This window comes from Anolis carolinensis, chromosome 1, assembly GCF_035594765.1.
Source record: "Anolis carolinensis isolate JA03-04 chromosome 1, rAnoCar3.1.pri, whole genome shotgun sequence".
Classification (NCBI taxonomy): domain Eukaryota; kingdom Metazoa; phylum Chordata; class Lepidosauria; order Squamata; family Dactyloidae; genus Anolis; species Anolis carolinensis.
Genome location: NC_085841.1, coordinates 311891302 through 311911758, shown reverse-complemented (window position 1 = coordinate 311911758; position 20457 = coordinate 311891302). Strand labels below are relative to the sequence as shown.

The following is a 20457-nucleotide window of genomic DNA, read 5'->3' as shown; positions in this document are numbered from 1 at the left end:
GGCAGAATTGGTTGGTTGGACTAGCAGAAACAACATGCAGGAAATCAAATTTTCATGGAGGCTGCTGGGCATATTTGACAAAGTTCTGACTTTACTTACTAGATTTGATTGAAATGAATTAATTAAAATGTCTTATTACTAACTCAGAAAACTGTTCTTCTTAGCAGACAAAATTGCCACTGTCATTTGTATCAGTCTAAAATGGATCAGTCTAAAAATATGATGATATTAGTCTGTCTTTGTCAGCCACCCAGCAGCAGCTTTTGGGATAGCATGAAAATGGCATGCCGAAGTGAGATTAAACTATCCTATCTTGTTTATTTTATTCTCGCAAATGCTCTTAGCAGCTTTTATTTTTTTAAATGTGAAATTCAGCCAGAAATTTTCATCCACATTTTTCTCTGTTTCTCTATCATTAGCATTAAATTATTCTGAGAGCAGCCCAAGAAGAGTAGTATCCTGGTCAGAATTAATTCCATGTGCATGACATTATTGATTTAATTCCAGGAAGCAAAATGAATGTTTTATTTAGATGATTTGTGTTTTTCCTAGCAAGCAGAGATGATGGCCAAGTACTGTGAAGTGCAAGGCATCCCTTTTCCTAAGGTCCACCTGAGTGATGAAGAGAAAAAGAACCTCAAGGAATGCTATGCTTTCTCAGATGAAGAGAACCCCAAAGCACCCATTGTCGTTTGCTTTCCCCTGGTTGACTGCTCCTTCAAGGAGTTCAAGGCACCAGGTAAACTGAAATCATTGAAACTTCATTTTCTAATTTAAGAATTCCTACTGTTCTTTTTATGTTTTGTTTAATCCATATTGATTTGTTTCTATGGCTAAGGCCATTTCTTTTTTGTTGTTTACTATTTTGGGTGTAACACTGATGCCATGAAATCTGGCTGAATGTGTGCTTTGCAATGCTGAAACCATGCGAGGGCTACATCCTAGCTCTAATCCATGGGATCTTGCCCTAATTAAGGTCACACACACACTTTTTAATCTGAAGTCAAATTTATATTGAAAACCATACAGTTCCACTTCCCAGACGTCACCCCAGTACAGAAGTGTGTTTCTGTCATGTTCACATATTCATTCTCTCAGATTATTTTAGGTCACATGAGGGCAGTGGCTGCATTTTTCTTCTTCTCCTCAGCATGCATGCTGAGATATATATTTCCACATAAATCTATCAACCATTAACCTTTCTTAATTTCCTGTCAACCTTACTAAATACTTGCATTTCCATTGGATGGTTCCTCTATCCAGTCCACACACACCTCTTCACCCAAATGATTGAGGGATAGAAGGAACTTAATTCTCCCAACAAACACATGGGACAGAGGGCGGGTGATATATGACAATAACAGAGCGAGGGCAGCAGAAAGGGACTTCAGTGGCTTCCTTCTTGTCCCTTCCCTGCATCCTGCCCCCTCCATCTGCCCCAGACTTCTTTGTTCAGTGAGATGGGCCATGCCCATGGCCCATGGCCCATTGCCCAATGATGATATTAATCATCCAGTTTAGGAAAATAAAGAATCGTTTTGGTCAAACCTTTGGCCAAACTGTTCTTAATGATTTGCTATAGGTTTGTATCAACCCAAGGGCTTTAATAGATCAGCTGTTCTATGTATGTGTCTCCTTTAAAACCCTGTTGTACATTGCCTCAGAGGCACTGGAAGTTTGAAAGTCAGTAGACAAATGCCTTCAGGAAATAAATGAATAATAATTTATGTAGGAATTTAGAATTTGGCTGACCAGTTATTACTTACAACAAGAGAAGGAAAAAAGAAAATAAAGGACCTGGCTTATAAAATTGACAAAAACCAGAGTCAGGAAATAAATAAGTAAAACTATACATGGTTGGTGAAAGTGAGATGCATTCTTATTCCTTTTATGTTGAAGCATTTGATTTTAACTGGAGTAGCAGTGTTTCTTCATGCTTACACATGGAAATATTTTCCCAGGCCTATTTGAATACTTTGCGTGCATACTTTGTATTTGCATACAACAACAAGAACAAGAGCAACAAGAACAACAACAACAACAACAACAATTTGTAGATCACCCTATCTCCCCAAAGGGACTCGGTGGTATCCAATATGTATGGCAAACATTCAATGCCAAAAGGGAAGACATACAAACAAATTACAATAGGACAGACCACATCCAGCAAAATAAAAACAACTTAGCTTAAACTTAATAACAGACAGAATAATCGACAGTGAAAACTTAAATGACCTATACAAACATAATGCTTAATATAAATTTAAAACTAGATAAAAACATCTCAGAACAACAGCTAAAACCTTATAAGAAAATGACGTGATATGCAGCAACCAACAGGCTATATAATAGCATTATTCAATATTTTTAAAAGCTATGTAAGATGAACTCTTGTTGCATTTTCTCAGTTTGTCTGAACAATATAATCCACAAAAAGTATTTTATTTAAAACTTTCATAGCTTTGAATCGCACACAATGAATGTAATGTCTCTGTCTACTATAATGAAATTTGTGTGAGTGTATGTGTGTGGGGGGACACACATCTGGATCCAACAGTAGATTTTTGCTTGCTTTCCCAATAAAAGAGCAATGAGAATATGTGGAAAGAATGCAGAAGCCAAGATTCTTCGTGCTCCACCTCAGCCAAATGGTTAATTGGAGACAAGGAAAAATGAAGCCTAGACAGAAAAGCATTTATATTTCTGAGTTACAGCCTGCAGCTGTAAAGTGTGCAAGCAGGAGGTCAGCCAGCAGTAGAGTACGCCTTCATGCTACATGTGTATGTCTGTTTCTTCAGGTTACCTTTAGACTGGGTTTTATTTTATAGGCTAGCAGTGTTTGCCTGGTTCTTTATGCTCAGTATTTACATTTGTTTAGAAACAACTATAATAGAAATACCCAAAGTTGACACTAGTTATCTCACCCACTCTACTGAGCTGCAATTTTATCATGGATTAGAAAATTGGAGAGTGTATGATCTTCCCCCTGAGAAAAAGAGGGCACAGAGCAGATAGGATGGTGCAACATATTTTCCCAACTCCAAAGTAGCCAACATCAAAGTCTCTGCCACAAAATGCATTGTGAAACTCTAAAACCTACTCCTTTTCATTTTTCCAGGGGTGAAACGTTCTTCTTCAGAAAAGAGTGATGGCGAAGTAAACCTGCAGAAAGGCTCGCCTTATGCAACAATGCATTTAACCTATACCGAAGAAGACTGTGACAAACTAATAAACCTGAGCACCTATAACATTCTCTGTAACAAAGACTGTATCTTCAAGGCCCTCCTGGGTGCCATAGAGAAAAAGCAAGGCATTTGGCCCAGTTCTTAAAATATTAGTTTGGCCTAGAGAATAACTTTTGAGTTGTGGAGAGGACCTCTAACAAATAGCCATAAACTCATGTGTTGTTGGAGGTGATGTTATTTAGTCACCAGTGTCCTATGAAGCTTATAACAAATGCTTGTTCCCATCCTGTTCAGTTTGAGTGGATGGCTTTTGAAATGTCATTTTTTTCCCAAATGTATAGCATTTCACTTCCCACTTCCTAGAACTTTTTTTATAGGAAAGGATATCATTGCTGCTCAATAAAAGCTTTTTGCCTGGTAGTATTATAAGGTGCTCATCTGGAAGCACACACAGTTCCTAGGTAGTCAAGACCAAAAGGAACTGAATTCTCAGGGTTTTAGGTTAGTTTTGGTGGAAGTTTATCTTATTGAGACAGCATTACATCATGTTTCTATGGAAAGGACTCTCCTTGTTGATGTTAATAATTGAATGTGCCTCAGGGATTTGTTTGCAATATTTCGAAGATTCAACTTCCTTGATTCTAACGGAAGTGAATGAGATTTCAGTCCACACCAAAGGAAAATCATGAAGAATGGTACTTTCCTGGTTCTAGTCCAGTAATGAACAATTGCATTGTATCAATACATACTCTTTGTTTCCTTTGCAGAAAATTATTACCATTCCATATTCAGAACTATTGTTTGAGAGAATTGACAAATTTCAGCTGTGATTCAAGCATTGTCAACAAAACTAATTCTGTTCTATGAAATACTGTTTGCAAAATTTCTTTGTTTGCTTGCCTTGCTTCTGATCTATAGTATGTTGAGAGATCAAATTCAATGAACAGCACAGCTTTTATTGTTAGTGATGTCTTCCATTAACAACTGAATGTGGCACCACAGATGTTGTCTCAATTAACACTATATCCTTTTGTCCCTATGTCAAAATGAGTTTTGGGAAAACTGATTCATGGAAGAAATTACACCCTGTTGAAACCTAAAGATTTATAATGTGCTTGGAATGCAGCTCTAATGTAATGCAGCACAGTATGTTAGAAAGGCATTAAACTGAAGTGGTAAGGAGATCGGGATTCAGCATCACAAGTAAGAAAAACCTGGGGCCTTAAGGAACTTCTTCTGCATTCATAACCTAAACTTATGAATCTAAAGGTTACTGTTCTCTCCTAATCTTTTTTCTTAGTATGGAGAAACTTAGCATTGGTTAAAACAGCTCTTTGCTTTGCAGGTCTCACACTAGTGGTTTTAATTATCCATCAATTTGAAATGTCACCATCTCCCAAAGTCGGGACTACTATGTGAACATTCACAGGGCAGCCTCATCCTCAAGGATTGAGCAATGAGGCTGTTTCAGAGGCATGCTCACTGGGAAAGGAAAAGAAACAATATAATTATTGATAAAATAAATGCAACTCACTGGAGTTGTTTGACAGAGAAAATCTCAAGAAGAAACTGAAATTGATGTAGCAACTTATGTTGATTATATTTGTAATGAAAAATACAACTAATTTATTTGATGAAATATATTTTGTAGACTCAGTCTGAAAATGTTTTGTTTGTTTTGCTGTATTTAAATAGATACATGAAAAAAAGTTTTCATTAATTTAAACTCAAAATAAAATCTGGTTACCATTCCATAATATGACATCTAGTTTTATTCAAAAACAGTTTTCAATTATGGCTAGAAGATGGTAGATGTATAGATAAGTGTTGCCAAGTGAAATAAAGAAGAGGGCTCCTGTTGCTTCAGTGGTTGTGTAGCAGCAGATGTTGTCACACATGCTAGATGATAACCCTAGTGCACATACACACATACTCACCTTCTATGCACCCTTTTGTAGCACCAAGAGTGATACTTTGGCAAATCATTCACAAAAATATGCATGTTTCAGATAGAAAAGGATACAACTTTTATTGGTTACAGCTATAGAATACTTGTTCCAAATGGCATCAAATTCTGCACTTCTCACTGCAACTAGACACTTAGTTCATAGTGTACTGCACCTACCCAAATGTCCATCACCCCTGATGTGATGTCATTTCACAATGTTGCATGTAGTGGCTACCAAAAGATAGTGAAAAGTTACCCAAACAATTCAGAACCCTGGGAAAGGTAGAACTACTTCAGCATAGCCAACATGGTACTTTGGCATCACCTCCTTTCTTTGTTACAGACTACGAAATAAGCTCTTGGATACATCTGAGGCCATCTGTTCTCTGCAGAGAGGGATGGGCGCAGGCTGTGGCGCAGGCGGGAGAGCAAGCCAGATGCAATTAACTGCAATGAATCACTCTGACCAGGAGGTCATGAGTTCGAGGCCCGCTCGGAGCCTATGTTTGTTTGTCTTTGTTCTATGTTAAAAGGCATTGAATGTTTGCCTATATGTGTAATGTGATCCGCCCTGAGTCCCTTCGGGGTGAGAAGGGTGGAATATAAATGCTGTAAATAAATAAATAAATAAATTTGAATCTTCACCTTCCCGACCAATGAGTTCCAGGCATGCAATTGTTGTGAGATGGCAGGTTAAAGCCTCTATCAGCGCCCAGCAATAATCTCATAGAGACATCTATATGTGATTAATAATTGAATTGTATGAAGACAACAAGGATGAAGTACTTCCTTTATTGCAGTGGTTCTCAACCTGGGGTCTCCAGATGTTTTTGGCTTTCAACTCCCAGAAATCCTAACAGCTGGTAAACTGGCTGGGATTTCTGGGAGTTGTAGGCCTAAAACATCTAGGGACCCCAGGTTGAGAACCACTGCTTTATTGGCAACAATAATGAGCATACTAAAAGTGATTTAAATTTTTTTATTCAAGATCTCACAGTTGCATTTTATGGGCATGAAATGTATACAATTAAAATGGCACTATAAACAGACATTGTGCTTAATTATAGACAGTGGCTTTCATTGTGCTTTTTGTTCAGAAACCCTCTCCAATATACATAGTCTCTGTGTTTTATGAACATTTGAAGGCAATGCGGTGGCATGAAGAGAAAAACCCAGCATATCCAGTAATTTTTTCCTTTGCTCTTATTTTTTACTAAAAAGTTTTTTAAAGACATTCCTCTCTTTCTTTTTCTTCTGTTTCTTTAAATCTGGCTCTGGCTCTTTTACTTCTGGAATTTGGAAACTGTCATAGCTTGTTTTAAATTCAGTTGTTGTTAGTTCAGCTTTGGTTTCTGAAAAAGATTTTTTTCCAGAGGTGAAAATGAGGATGACAGAAATATTCTTAGAACATGATTTAACAAAATGATTCCTCACAATATCAACAGGTTCATAAAGCTATTGCCATCACTTAATTCTACACTGACATCGAATGTTATAATCAAAAGTTAGTAGTGAGGTTTGTGTTGTGCATAAATAGAATTTAGGGACCAGTCTCTCATATCTGCACTTACAGAATGATAAAATCTTGGAGATGGAAGCAGTCTAGAGGGCCATCTAGTCCATCACCTGCCATCTTAAGAAACAGTAATGGGGAAGAGATCTGAGATCTTGTGAATATGCCGCCTAGCAACATTTGTCTTAACTGAATTCAGCATTCCAGGATCCTTTCACTTGTAAGTATTTTGTAAAAACTTATAACAGGAAGCTGTTATACAGAAAGATTGGCCCTTTGTCTTTGTATTCCAGTATTATCTATCATAGAGGTGGGGAAGAAGTGAGACTCAGGTATTGTTGGATTACAATTGCCAACAGATCCATATGCCAAAGGCAATCATTTGGAAGATGATAGTTTAACCATCTCTGGAGGAGTGTGTCTGCACTGACACACATTTTCAAGACAGGATTTCCTCCCCAGCCTTATCTGGAGATGCCAAAAGTTGAACTAGAAGCCTCGGTATGAAATCTATAATAGTATTGTATAAAGGAGCACAGTAGTGTGTGTGTGTATGTGTATTCCACAGTTGCTGGGAGAAGCAAAAATCAGAGATGAGATAGCCTAGGCCAAGCTCTACGTTTGGATTGCCACTCCTGAAGGAGATGAAGCAAAATCTACATAGGTAAAAAGAAAAAAAGAGGTTGCTAGGCCTTCTGCCAAGTATCTACTATGTAAACCTGGGACCCAGTCCAGAGGTTTTATGGAACCAACATAGAATTATATAGAGTTGATTTATGGAATGCGTTGCAAATCATATGGCAGATTGGCTGGTGATTTGTCTGTTTCACATACCACCCGCACTGGAAAAAGGCCAAGTGAGTAATGAGAACAAGAGGGAGCTTCATGCAGAGGCAGTGTAATCGGAGTCAGACTTTTTCAAGTTATTATTTTACCCTTAAGAATTTGATGTGATAGCTAGCCAATCTTCCTTTCTCACTCTGTTTCTCTTAGTTTGATTCTTACATTTTTAAAGAAATGTTTCATGTGCAAGATGTTAATTTCCCAATGTCTTGGCTTGCACATTCCACTTTTTCTCAGATATGAGCTACACATGGTGAAAGAGATTATACTTGACGTAGATATGCTTGTTAAAATATATTAGGAGTCTCAGATGACATGGTGTGGTGATGAACTTGATCACTTAAAACAACTTATTTCTAGCCATTTTTCCTTCAGAAGGTTTATTTCTGGCTTTGGACCCTTAGGAGATGAAACATGACTAGGAAAAAAAAATATTGCTGGGAGGAAAAAGCTGGTGGGGAAAAGCCACAGAACATTATTTGTGCTTACCCTAAATGTTAAGCTGCAAATGTTAAATTGCACTAATACCCTACCCTGCTGCACAGGGATTCAATAGTTATTTGGTCACATTCTATTTGAGCCTCATTCTTAAAACAGCCTGGTGCATCCTCCTAAAGTTGTAGGGAATGCAAAGAAGGAGCAATGATGACAGAGGCTTCAAGGTGCCTTATCCATCTCCTTAAAGATAGCTCACAATCTCTTACCATCACATGAAGCTACATACAGTTAAAGGGAATGCCTGGTTTCACATCATTCTTTAACCCAAAAGACAAGTGGTGAGTGAAGTGGGCAAAGGGGCACAAAGAATTCTTACCAACATGTGACAACTGTTTATTCATCCCATTTATATGCCACATTTCTATATGCACCATTTACTGTATTTACTCAAATCTAATATTCCCCTCTTTTTTCCGCTAAATTACATAGCAATTTGTGTAATTGCTCCTGTAATCTCCCCAATTTTACGGGAGCAATCCTCCTCTCGTAAAATGAAGTATCCTTTTCTGTCTAGTGCCCTCTTTTGGCCTCTGCCTGGATAATGGAACTGTACTGAATGAGGTGATGGCAATGTCTTATAAAATCATACATTTTAATTTTGTAGCAACCACCCTGAGTTTCCACGGGGAGATAGGGCAGGATACAAATAAAGTTTTATTATTATTATATTATTATTTGAATTGTTTAGACTTTTTCATAGGAACTGTTTTAATGTAAGAAAATGAACTGTAGCCAGTTTAAACCAGGCATGGGTAGACTTTGGCCCTCCAGGTGTTTTGGACTTCAACTCCCACAATTCCTAACAGATTACCAGCTGTTAGGAATTGTGGGAGTTGATGCCCAAAACACCTGGAGGGCTGAAGTTTACCCATGCCTGGTTTAAACTAATGTAATTAATTAAAGGCTTCATTTAGTATCTTGTCCAATTTTTGTCTGCTGATGTTACCTTGGTCTGTTTGCCCCCATATTTCTTTGTTGTCTTCTCTGTTAGGATAAGGCTGTAGTTTGAGATAGCTTTCAGAGACATCTGATGGACTAGGCATCAATAAAGTTGATGGATCAGACTCTGTGGAGGTCATAGAAGTAGCATCTGAAATAGTTATTAATAACATTGTGAATGGGGAAAGCTACCAGCAAAACACTATAACTAATTCTAGATTCTATTTCTTACTATTCTCTTCAAGTCACAGATTAAGAATCAGGGATTTTCAATTACAATGTTGTTGTAATCAAGACAACATTTCTTCATACTCTTTAGTTTAGATGTGGTCTTCTCAACTTGTTATCAACTAAACTGAATGCAGCTTTGAGTGGTAGCCCACAACTTTCATTATAGTGACAGCCTGGGACTGCAAAATGAATGGCATCATCAAGCATTGATCAGGCCACGACAAGTATCTGATGGCCACAAACTGCACAAAGCTAGTGTGTAGCTTCAAATCTGACCAATAAGTCTCTAGCTAGCTGATAAAGAATGAAATATTTTAACTCAGTTTTTTACACTGCCTCATTTTTCTCCATCACCTTAATGTTTTTCATGAGGAGTGAGGAGAAAATATTGCATAATTAAATTTAGTAAGAATTAAACAATATGCTATATATGAAATTCAGAGGACATCTGTGAACTGCCTCCAGACAATATGTAAAATGTGCATGTGGCTGGTACAAAATATTTCAAAATGTGTATTCTACATTGTGTTATATGCCTTTCTCCCAGATTAGACTGAGACTAGTGATAGATATAATATTCTAAAATATTTTTAAAATGGATTTTTGTGACAGCAATTTCCTGTTTAGAAATCCTGAGATAGAATTTTAAGACAGGGATGTATTTTTGCTGTTCAAGACTACTTTTGCACAAAAATGTACTTTGCATTTCCTATGCAGAAAACAGCATTTTCCCTGAAAAAACCCACAGTATTTCCATGCTTTCTATACACTCCCCTTTTTCTTTTATATAGATGATGTCCTGAAGTGTGAATAGCCTTCAAGAACATGTGCATTAAGAAAAAAATGATAAAATTATCAGTTCTCGCCTGTGAGAATGAAAGGGCCCATCCAGACAGGGCCCTCCCAGATAAGTAGAAAAACTGAACATCAGATAATAATATTTGGCATATATTAATATAATATAGAATTAATAAAAGTGGGAATGTATTACCAGAATCCTCAGAATTTTGCACAAAGGCTACACTAAATCCATGTGGCAATCCTTGTAACTCATGAAGACCTTCAATAGGTTTTTTTCCACGTGTAACTGTGAATGAAGGAGTTCTCCTGTCAACAAGAAATATTAGCAAAATTGGATGAATCCTTTTGAAAAATTAGATACTTTTTATACCGTGCTGTGATATACTGTGATATGAGCTGAAATTTAAACAAGCCAACTACCCTTTAACTATGCTTTAAGAATAATGAACTATTGCTCCTATCAAAACAGTAAGAAAATCAGAATTAAACATCCTTTATGTTTTCTTTCCATAGCTGGTCTCTTTCAATCTGACATTTCTGAACTGGAAATATATTCAGTGAGTCATTTGTTTATGTAGGAGATATGTTGTTTGTTACAAAGTTCATGGCTGTCATAACCTGGGACCTCATCACATGGAGCATTTTCCCAGTTGTAGGACACTTCTGGTCCATTTCAAGGATGAAGTGGCACAGATGATGTTTGCCTACTTCTGGCCATCATCCCTTGCCATTTGTCCTTGAAGTGGAGTTGAAGAATGCTGAAAGGACGGAGTTTAGAACATGGGAGAGAAATCGTGTTCTGACTGCCTGAAAAGTTGCTAACGCAGAAAAACACATGTAATAGGGCCTGACAGATTTGTCCATGTTGAATCATTTCAGTGACGTGGTGGAATGGGCATTCCTCACCATTTTGCTTTCATTGCATCTTCTCCTTAATAGTAATCTAGATCTGAAATTGTGGTCTTGCTACCTTTTTAACATAACAATAGTCTAATTGAAGAGAAGGAAAGCCTAGGAGGGGATCATGGCAAAGGGGTTTATAATTACACAGGTGTAATGAAGAAAAGAAAGGCATGGCAAGGACATCATACATCATGACAAAGGGGTTTAAAATCCCCCCATTGTAATCTTGGTTTACAGATACTGAAGTTTTCCTTGATTTTAATAAAATAGAGAGAGGCTGGAGACAAAGATTCCCCTTTTGATGGTTCTTGATGCAACAATGGGCAAAAACCTGAAGAGAGGAACATGTGTGATGGGAAGACAGAACTTGAAATGGAATAATTAGGGATCTAACAGTACAATTCCTTTTTGTAGACAAACAGTTTCTAACACTTCTCAAGGTCCATGTGATGAGGTCTTAAGTTCTCAAACTAGCATCAGTTCGACTGTCTGAAGGCTCCAAGATACACCTATGTATAAAAGTGAATCAAGTCACAACTATAAGCTCAAAGGAAGCTTAGATGGCTGAAAAAATGGGTGTGGTTCTTACTGCCGAAATATACTTGAACAAATTAGTTCATGTCTTAACTTATTTTACAGAAGTAAGTGTTGATGTTAAGGTTGACATTCCTGATCCACAAACAAGTTTCTCAGCAACATCTTACACATTGTCTTCATTTCTGAGGTGCCAGAAGTGAATTGCCATTGGCATATTCAATCATACAAAACATTTACAAGGTATTTGGTATCTTTGTTGAGTATTTAAGAATTAAACATGAATTTGAACCAAAATGTTATCAAGAATCAAATATACCTTGGAAGGAAACCTTTGGTAGTCTGTCTTTCACTAGAGCCTCCAGCTGTAGGGATCCAAGGTTTCAGTTGAGGTCTCACTGGATTTGGTGTATCTAAAAATTCTCTCTGTGAAGAACTCTGAATACCATGATGCTCTTGAAGAACAGTCATAGGAATAAAAGATCATAAAGTGAGGTTTAATTACTAAGCTCAAAATGACCACATGGACCAGAATTGTGAGACGAGAAATGATGAAACCCACCCAGCTTACCCCCTAATGCTTGCAGCCAATCCTTCATTAGCTTCTGAGAAGGTGCTGCAAAATAGTACTCTGATCCAGCACTTAGTCTGTAAGTCACACATGAAAAAGAATGTTAATCTAAGTTATTTTAAAACTACGTTTAAAATGTAGACAATAAAAAGAAGACGGCTGCTGTTTTCTGAAGTTTTGCTTTCCACTTACTTTTTTCCACATTAATTATGTATATGTTGGTATTCTATTAAAGACATAAATGTAGTGTAGGCCTAAATGCAGATACTGTATGTATCCTATACTGAGGAAATGTTCAATTACATCCATACATCATGCAAATTAAAAGTAGCAGCCTAGCTGGAATCCAAAACTAGGGGCAGCCTTCTCCTTGACAGCTGCCCAGGCATTCCAGTTTAGTCCTCATGTTGGCAATTATGTCTTGGCATGAATAAGAGGATTGACAAAGCCTTTACCTTCACACCATGAGTAAACCCTCCTCCTGTGACTTGAGGAACTGTCACCAATGTTTTACTAGTGGTACTCTGAAATTGACATAACCTGTTGCATAGTTCTATGGATATTAATTACATCATGCACACTGGCTATGAAAGACACAAAGACTTCAATCTAACATTGTAACCTCAATATCAGTGTAACCTCAATATCTGCATTTGGACCTATGCTAGGTGGCATTATATGCCTCATAATATCATGAACAAAACATATAACAAATATTATGCAGCAAAATAAACAGAAAAAGTGCCTCTTACATTTTCAATGCATGATCACTGATATCATTTACCTTAAGCTGAAAACATGTTCTTTCTCAGAATATCCTTTCAGTATCTCACACTTGGCTTTTGTTGTGCTGAGTGACAACATTGGAACTGTATTCTAAAAGGTAGAAACAAAGTCTTTAAATTATGTATTTCAGAAGCAATGGAAGGAAATAGAAAATATGTTTGAAGACCTCTGTTGAAGAAAATACACGAATCAAGGCCAAACCTAAGAAGTCTTGTTAGCTGAGGTAAAGGACAAGATGGTGCCCTCCCATCTGCATCCCACTAATTTGCAGAAATCAGCTGGACCAACAGTTGAAACTTTCCCAGTACTGATAATGAGATGGTGTCCTTCCCCTAGGAACTCAAACCAGCAGTCTGATTTAAGGAACCCAGTGACAGACTGTGTAGCATATATGGTGCTGTCTTCTAACAGAAGGAAACCAGCCAGGGGACTCAGTTGGAACAGTCACAGAAACTCAGGGCCTCGGGGATCACCAAGCCAACCCCTTACTCAATGTAAGATCTCCTGCAACCCTCAGCAGGTTGCTGTTGGGTGTTTTTTTTTTTTTAAGGATGTTCAAAGAAGGAGACCTCAACACTGCTCTAGGCACTTGGTTTCATTACTGAACCACTCTTACTGTCAAAAAGTTCCTTCTAATGCTCGGGTGAAACCTACTCTGTTGTGACTGAAAATTATTAGACCTGATCCTACTCTCTGGGGCAGCAGAGAACAAGCCTGTATCATCATCTTTGTGGATAGCCTTGAGGTACTTAAAGGATGCTATCATGTCCTCTCTGCACCAAGTTGAACATGCCCAGCTCTTTCAATCTTTCCTTATATGTTTTCTTCTCCATACATCTAGTCATCTGGACTTTGGTCTATTAGTCTATTTCTTTCTTAAAATGAGAACCGAATAGAATGCTCCAGTTGAGGCCTCACTAGCACAGACTATAGTAAGACTATGACTTCGTTCAAATTGAAAACTATGCATCTAACAGCATGCACGTTCTGTGCTACAGCATTATTCTGCTGGTTCATATTCAGCTTCTGGTTAACAATAACCACAAGGTCCTTTTCACATGGAATATTGCTGAGCCCCTAAAACACAGATATTGAATAAGGGAACAGGTTCAGATGATATAGAATATTATGTCTCCTCTTCTATACCTGTGTTTTTTTTGTGTGTGGCCTAAATGTAGACTCTTGCATTTGCCTCTACCAAATTTCATTTTGTAATTTACACCCAAATTTCGATGTTCTATATGCCCTTCTCGATAAACTGTATTTTTAAAAGGCCGTTGCTGCTGGTGGGCATAAACATTAACAGTCTCCAGGAAGAGTTAGAAGAATATAAATATATTACCTTAGATGCTTCCTTTTCATCACTGTAGAAATCAAGTTTCTGTGTTCCAAGTTTAACATAGTAAATGTTCCAAGACCTTGTTTTTGGCTACAAAAAATGTAGACCAAAGTTAAGAATCAACCAGCTCTATACTATACTACTTCTTGTCATTTTATACATTTTTAACTTTTTTGATTAAACACATTTAACCATTCCTACTGCTAAACACAATGTGCTTCCCTTTTGGTTAGTAGGATATTGTGTGTGTGTATGCATATGTGTGCGCGCATGCACTAAGCTTTGCTAGAGCTGGGCTAAACCATTCAGGCAGCTAATACAAGAGTAGTCACATAGTCCAATGTGAGATTTAGAAGTACATTAAACTTTAAAAAATTTAAATATGTGTCTTCTCTTCTCGAAGCTAAACATTCCCCAATCTTATCTTCATGAGGTTTGGTTTCCAGTCCTTTGCATCTTTTCTCTGGAACTTTCTCGAATTGTGGTGCCCAGAACGACACAGTACTCCAGCTGAGGTCTGACCAAAGTAAGAATAGAGTAGCACCTCTGCTTCCCTTGATCTATCCAAAGTTTGGAGCAATTATTTTTCAGCTTACAACACCCCCCCCCCCCCAAACAAAAACCAGCACTGTAACTTTTACAAGCCCTGGAGCTGCCTCCTCCCCCCCCCCTACTATATGGCAAGCTTACTTGGTTGTTTCCTGGTAGTATTTGATCCTTCTTTTCTAGGAACCCCTCCATGCTCTGGGATGTTTCAGAAACCTGAAATGTACAAAAATTATTGCAAAAAATTTAAACTTGATTAAAAGAATGTTAAGTAGAGCAGTTTGCAACTCACAGTTAATATAAAGGGTGCATGAATTTAGTAGTTCCCATAAGTGCAAGTTGTTTACCTCCATGTATCTATTTATTCAGTTTGAAGAAACTGTACATGACTGTTGAACAGACAAATCACTTATAATTTTAGTTTATGTCACATTTATATGTGTTTAACTAGAAGTTTATCTGGTTTTATTTATATATTACCTTCTTATTTTTACAAACTAGACATGAAAATTCAGATTCAAATGTATATTTAAATCTTCTGATAACAAAATATGTATTTTAATGTGTACTCCCAAATGGATGTTGTCATTTAAACTATGGACATCAGAACATTTGTGAATATGAAAGCCAAGGGATAATTATTTATTCAATTCTTATATTTGACCAAAAAATGCAGGCCAAGTCAATTGAATTCACAGTTGGAATTATGGAAACAAATCTTACTTGGCAGAGAAAAATGTTATAATGAGCCACATCTAGTAGTAAGGGGAAAAGAACAGTGTGTTCAAAGACAAAACAACAGTTATTATCAGGAAAAGTAGGCAATAGTATTTGTTGAATGATAGTTCTTGTTTTTCCTGTACTCAAACATGTTGACTAGCACCCTTTACAGTTACTCGCCCTCATATCACAAATCCACTTTCAACTTGGCATGTATGTAAATAATTTGCAATACATAAATATAAATGATGGAATTTCATTTAGAGTAGGGAGGGTAAGTAGCTTCACTAGGATTGGTGTCACTCAGTACACTCGCTTTCAACAACCTCCTCCCATACCAGACCACATCACAATATTGTATAGCTAAAATACCAGAAAAATTGACAAAATCCAGAAGCAACCAAAAACATGTTTTAGCCTTGTAGGCATATCAATATAGTACATGCCTACCCTAAAGTTACCAGATCCTATATGATCTTGGAAGTTGAACAGGGTCAATGATGGGACATTGCCAACAAATACCAGGTGCTACAGGCAGGAGGAACTGGCAAAACCACCTCTGAGTGTACCTTGCCTAAGAAAAGCCTATGAATTAACAGGGTTGTCATAATTCAACTGGCTACTTAAGGGCATGTACATGCATATGCAATGCATGAATGCATGCACCATGGCATTTCAGACAATACTGGGCTTCAGTCTCCATAATCTCTCCACATCAATTATTCTATCTAGAGATGATAGTTCAAAAACTCGTGGGCCCTATTTTTCTGCCCTCAATGTAGGGGGTCGCATGAAAACAGATAATAGCAACTAACCTGTGAAAAAGTTTCCAATCTCTCTGGAGCTAAATCAGAGTGTACAGAAGTTGAAGTATCTTTACTAGGCACAGTCTTTATGCCTTTGGTTTCCATATTGGAGTGAGAGATTTGTTTCATCTTCAGTGCTTCTAAATCACTAACATATGCTTGCAACAAATCACTGTTGCTTTGCTCAAATGTCAAGTTAGATGGAAATGAAGTCTTTGGGGTTTCTGGAGCTGAATCTTGCACACCAAGCAACTTAGGTGCATTTGTACTACTAGAGTCAAGACTGAATTGGCGAAAGTTCTCTTTGGAATTTTGATTAGTGGAAACAACGTGCTCCAGGGATATCTTCAAGTTGGGAGCTGATGACACCACTGGCAATTGTGGAGTTTTCCTTGCATCTGGCAGTCTTGTGTGCGTTATTCTCCTGTCTGAGTATCTTCTTCTTAGAGAGGGGACCTTGATCAATTTTCCTCTCTCTCTTTCTTCATTCTGCTCAATATCAAGTTGTTTCAGGAGCTTCAATTCTGTCTAAAATCAATAACAATATTACATGAGTGAGAAGAATTGTATAAAACAGTACAACTGAGAAACACAAAAGAAAAAGTCCAGTCTGTTAACAAAAAATTCTTAACTGTTTCATCTTTACATGTGAGAACAAACAATTACAGTAGATTTCTCCCCGATGCAGGAGGAAACAAATAAGCCTCTGTATTATTCTTCCAGTATTTAAAAATCTTAAATTGTATGTGTGTGTGTGGGGAGGGGAGCTATGTTTTCTACATGGAAAAAAGGACACTACAGCAAACAGTATTTTTAGCATAGACAACTCATTTACTATATAGAAAACAGTGGGAAGGGGTGGGAGTTTTTTGGAAAAGTTATTTTCTATACAGAATAATTCCTCTACAACATGTCAGGATGTTCTAATACTGGGGGAAATGTGCAAAATTCTTATTGGTTTATTACTCCTCCAAACAGGGCTTCCAGATCATAAAGAAACAGAGTTTCCAACTTGGGAGTAAATAATTATGAGTAGTCTTTCTGTCCCTACAGTTTCTAACATTTGTGCCTTTTTGTGAAACTGGTAATACCACTGTTATTATGTCAAGTATATCTTGCTGTCAGGGGATTGAATGTTTCCAGTCTTCTGGAAGGATAGGTGGTCATCTGCCAAATTGCATCCCCACAAGCAAGTTCTCTCCATACTCCATGTCATGTGTGGTTAAAAAAAAAAGGGGGGGAGGGGAGAATAACTCATGAACGAATGTATTGAAGCTGAGTTTAAAGCAGGAAATTGCTAACTGCAAGCCCCATTTCTGATAAAAGATTAAGAACCCATTCCTTTCTCACCACTTCTGTACTCTGAATCTAACTGCTCTGTATGCTGGGTTGCTCTTTAAAGCAATGGGATACCGTCTACAGTTCTGAAAAACCACAAAGAAAGAGACTAACACTTGTTGGAAAAGATGATGAGTGCTACTGATACAGTTCATCTTATTGTGCAGCAAATTCTGTCTCATCATCAAGCCTTCACCAGTTTTACCACATCACCTTTGTCTTCCTGTTCAGTTGTGCAAACTTCTCCTCTTGGGCCTGGATCATTTTTTCGAAGTCTTGATGTTTCTTTAACAGGTGCTCAACGTCAGAGACAGAATGCTGGGAAATAAGTAGTTAATTACTTAACATGGAAATACCATGAGACCCCTCTCTGGCAAAAAATAAATAAATAAATAAAACCAAATCCTGAAGGCACTGAGAAATTTCCAAGTCAATTGAGGGGATTAGATAAGAAACTTCATTTGAAAATGATGAGGCTTATAAACCACATTATCGCTCCTTATATTAAACACTAAGCACTAGGAATATTTAGTATTTAATCACTTCATGTGATTGCCCCAAATACCCTAAAGGCACCAGATCCTGTCTGATCTTGGAATCTAAATAGGGTCACAGCCTCAATTAGTATTTGGATGGGAGAATACCAACCGATATCAAGTACTGCAGGCTATACTTCAATGAAGGGACTAGCAAAACTACCTTTGAGTATTCCTTGTTTAAGAAAACCCTACGGAATTTATGGCATTATCATAAAGTGACAGCCAACTTGGAGGCATGCACACACGAACACACACATCATGGAAATGGAATCAAGACTAGTTATAATATCATTAAGAACAATAATGCTTGAGGCATGGAATAGGGATAATAATAATTAGCAATACAGTGCATGAGGAAGAATTTTAAAGTATTCTTTCCCATGCTGCAATCCAGAAAAGTAAAAATAATTGACCGCAACAACGTTATTGCTCATTACATCTTCTGAAATTAAGAAAGTCTGAAGTAAGTACATGGGTGTTAGGGGAACCAGATGTAGTTATCTGTGTGAAAAAAACTACAACCTCAGCTCCAGTTTGGGGAACAAGTACTTGAGTCATGTGTTCAGGAACATCATATCCTTTAATTCTTCTTGTTATTTGATGCTGTGAATTATGGCAATCTATCATATTTTTTCTTGGTGAGATTTATTCAGAGGAGCCTTTCTATTGCCTCCCTTGAACAATAAGGGTGTATGGCTTGCCCAAGTTCACCCTGTGGGTTTCCATTCTGAAGCTGGGATTTGAACCCTGACCTCCCAGAATCCTAGTCCAACATTCAAACCACACAATGCTGGATCTTTCTTAATTCTACCATGAACATATTTGCCTGGAGGCATTACTTTGTGCCTCATTGTAGTAGACCTTGTAGTTCTGGTAAAAATTGACTAAATTCTACAGTTATGAAGCTTTCTCACCCCTGAAGTTTGAAATAGCAGAAAGCAATTTCTAGGCCAAACAAACTCTTTCTCTAGAAATGAAATGTTTGCATTTAACTTTTTGTTTATCCTCACTTACCCCATAGCTGGGATCTAAGAGAAATCCCTCCTTGGCTGTCAGCCATGTTTCAGCTAGATCCAGTTCCCTTCCCAGTAACTGGATCTCCCAATTTTCCTCATACAAGTTCTTCTTCAGGTCCCATGATTCCTGCACCTTTGTCATCAGCTCCAACAGTTCGGAGAGCTTCTCCTGAATCTAGAAAAATAAATTTCAAGATTTAAACTGATGGTGCAGTTAAGTGATAAAGGAGATTAACATTAAATTTGGCTTTCACCATGTAGATTAGATTTGCGACTTTGCTCTAGAACTGTTTTAGAAAACTTATTTTATTTATTTATTTATTTCCGATATTTCTACCCCGCCCTTCTCCCCGAGGGGACTCAGGGCGGCTTACACAACTGGCAGGATCACTACCAGTATATCATAATACAATAAAATAATAAAACAGTTAAAATAGTTAAAATAACATAATAAATTACAATATATAAAAGATATAACACAGTGCAACGCCGAATATATATGCCAATCATCCATCAAACATTGTGCAAGAGCCTTAATCCAGTCCTTAATCCTTCCTGGAGCCATTCCATATTTTCAAGTTTGATTTGGTTTTTGCAAAATTCACTAAAAGCAATGTGCAATAACAATTAAAGCAATGCCAAACAAATAGAAACCAAAATATCAGAGAACACTGAAAAATGATAAAATGTCTTTACTGTAAAAAGATTTGAGTAAATAAAGTATTTTTACAAGCCTACCTAAAGGTAAGCCATGAGCTGATTAATGAACTCTGTTAGGGAAGCTGTTCTAGGGCAGTAGTTCTGCCATTAAGTTTATATTCACTATAATGACTTTTCATTGAGACAATTAAGAAGTCAACTGTTAATTTCTTTTTGCAATAACTAAAATATGATGTAGTCATATTATGACTGTAGCATAAAGAAGAATAGTGTCATTCCTTTTTGCTGTGAAGTGATGCTTGGTTACTTTCATAGTTAAAACAGGGTTGTGTTGACTCTGCTTAGATGTAATCTGAAATTCAGGTCAGCAGCTTGTAGTAACATTCTGATCTTTCTGAAAGAGTAACTAACAGTTAAACAGAAAATATTTGATTCCTTTAAAACTGAAACCACACTAGAACTATTTATTTTGACGACCTGAGACTGTAGTCGTAGCTAATTACTTTCCAAAGTAGATTTTCAAAGTCTTGTTTATAATAGTTCTATTTAAAAGAACGAAAGAAATAGAGGCACCATCTGTCTTCACAGTGCCAATAGTATCTTTTAACAAATTCTGAAGCAGTTTTAACCCCAATGATACCCATCTCTTCTTACAAATTAAACAGAAGGCAAGCTGAGTATCACTATAAAGGTCACTGGGTAAAATTACATAGATATCAAAACCATGGGAAGCTTTTCAAA

The 20457-nt window shown here is 37.2% G+C and overlaps 2 protein-coding genes across 6 annotated transcripts in view; one reads left to right on the top strand and one right to left on the bottom strand.

Moving 5' to 3' along the window:
• Positions 1–4942, top strand: part of LOC100562197 (cytosolic phospholipase A2 beta) — a 42803-nt gene extending 37861 nt beyond the window's left edge. For all 5 annotated transcript variants that reach the window (XM_016992066.2, XM_016992070.2, XM_062968146.1 and 2 more), the window contains 2 exons: positions 553–739; positions 3119–4942. In XM_016992066.2, the coding sequence (XP_016847555.2) occupies positions 553–739; positions 3119–3330 (399 nt within the window). In that variant the 3' untranslated portion in view covers positions 3331–4942. The remainder of the gene's footprint in view (positions 1–552; positions 740–3118) is intronic.
• Positions 4943–6098: 1156 nt separating this feature from the next.
• The window catches only part of sptbn5 (spectrin beta, non-erythrocytic 5), a 108766-nt gene continuing 94407 nt past the window's right edge, over positions 6099–20457 (bottom strand). Inside the window, exons 57-67 of the mRNA XM_062967166.1 lie at positions 19055–19231; positions 17715–17819; positions 16173–16691; positions 14782–14853; positions 14095–14181; positions 12751–12842; positions 11967–12043; positions 11715–11850; positions 10149–10264; positions 8934–9077; positions 6099–6485 (exon numbers count right to left, since the gene is read on the bottom strand). Of these exons, the coding sequence (XP_062823236.1) occupies positions 6337–6485; positions 8934–9077; positions 10149–10264; positions 11715–11850; positions 11967–12043; positions 12751–12842; positions 14095–14181; positions 14782–14853; positions 16173–16691; positions 17715–17819; positions 19055–19231 (1674 nt within the window). The 3' untranslated portion in view covers positions 6099–6336. The remainder of the gene's footprint in view (positions 6486–8933; positions 9078–10148; positions 10265–11714; positions 11851–11966; positions 12044–12750; positions 12843–14094; positions 14182–14781; positions 14854–16172; positions 16692–17714; positions 17820–19054; positions 19232–20457) is intronic.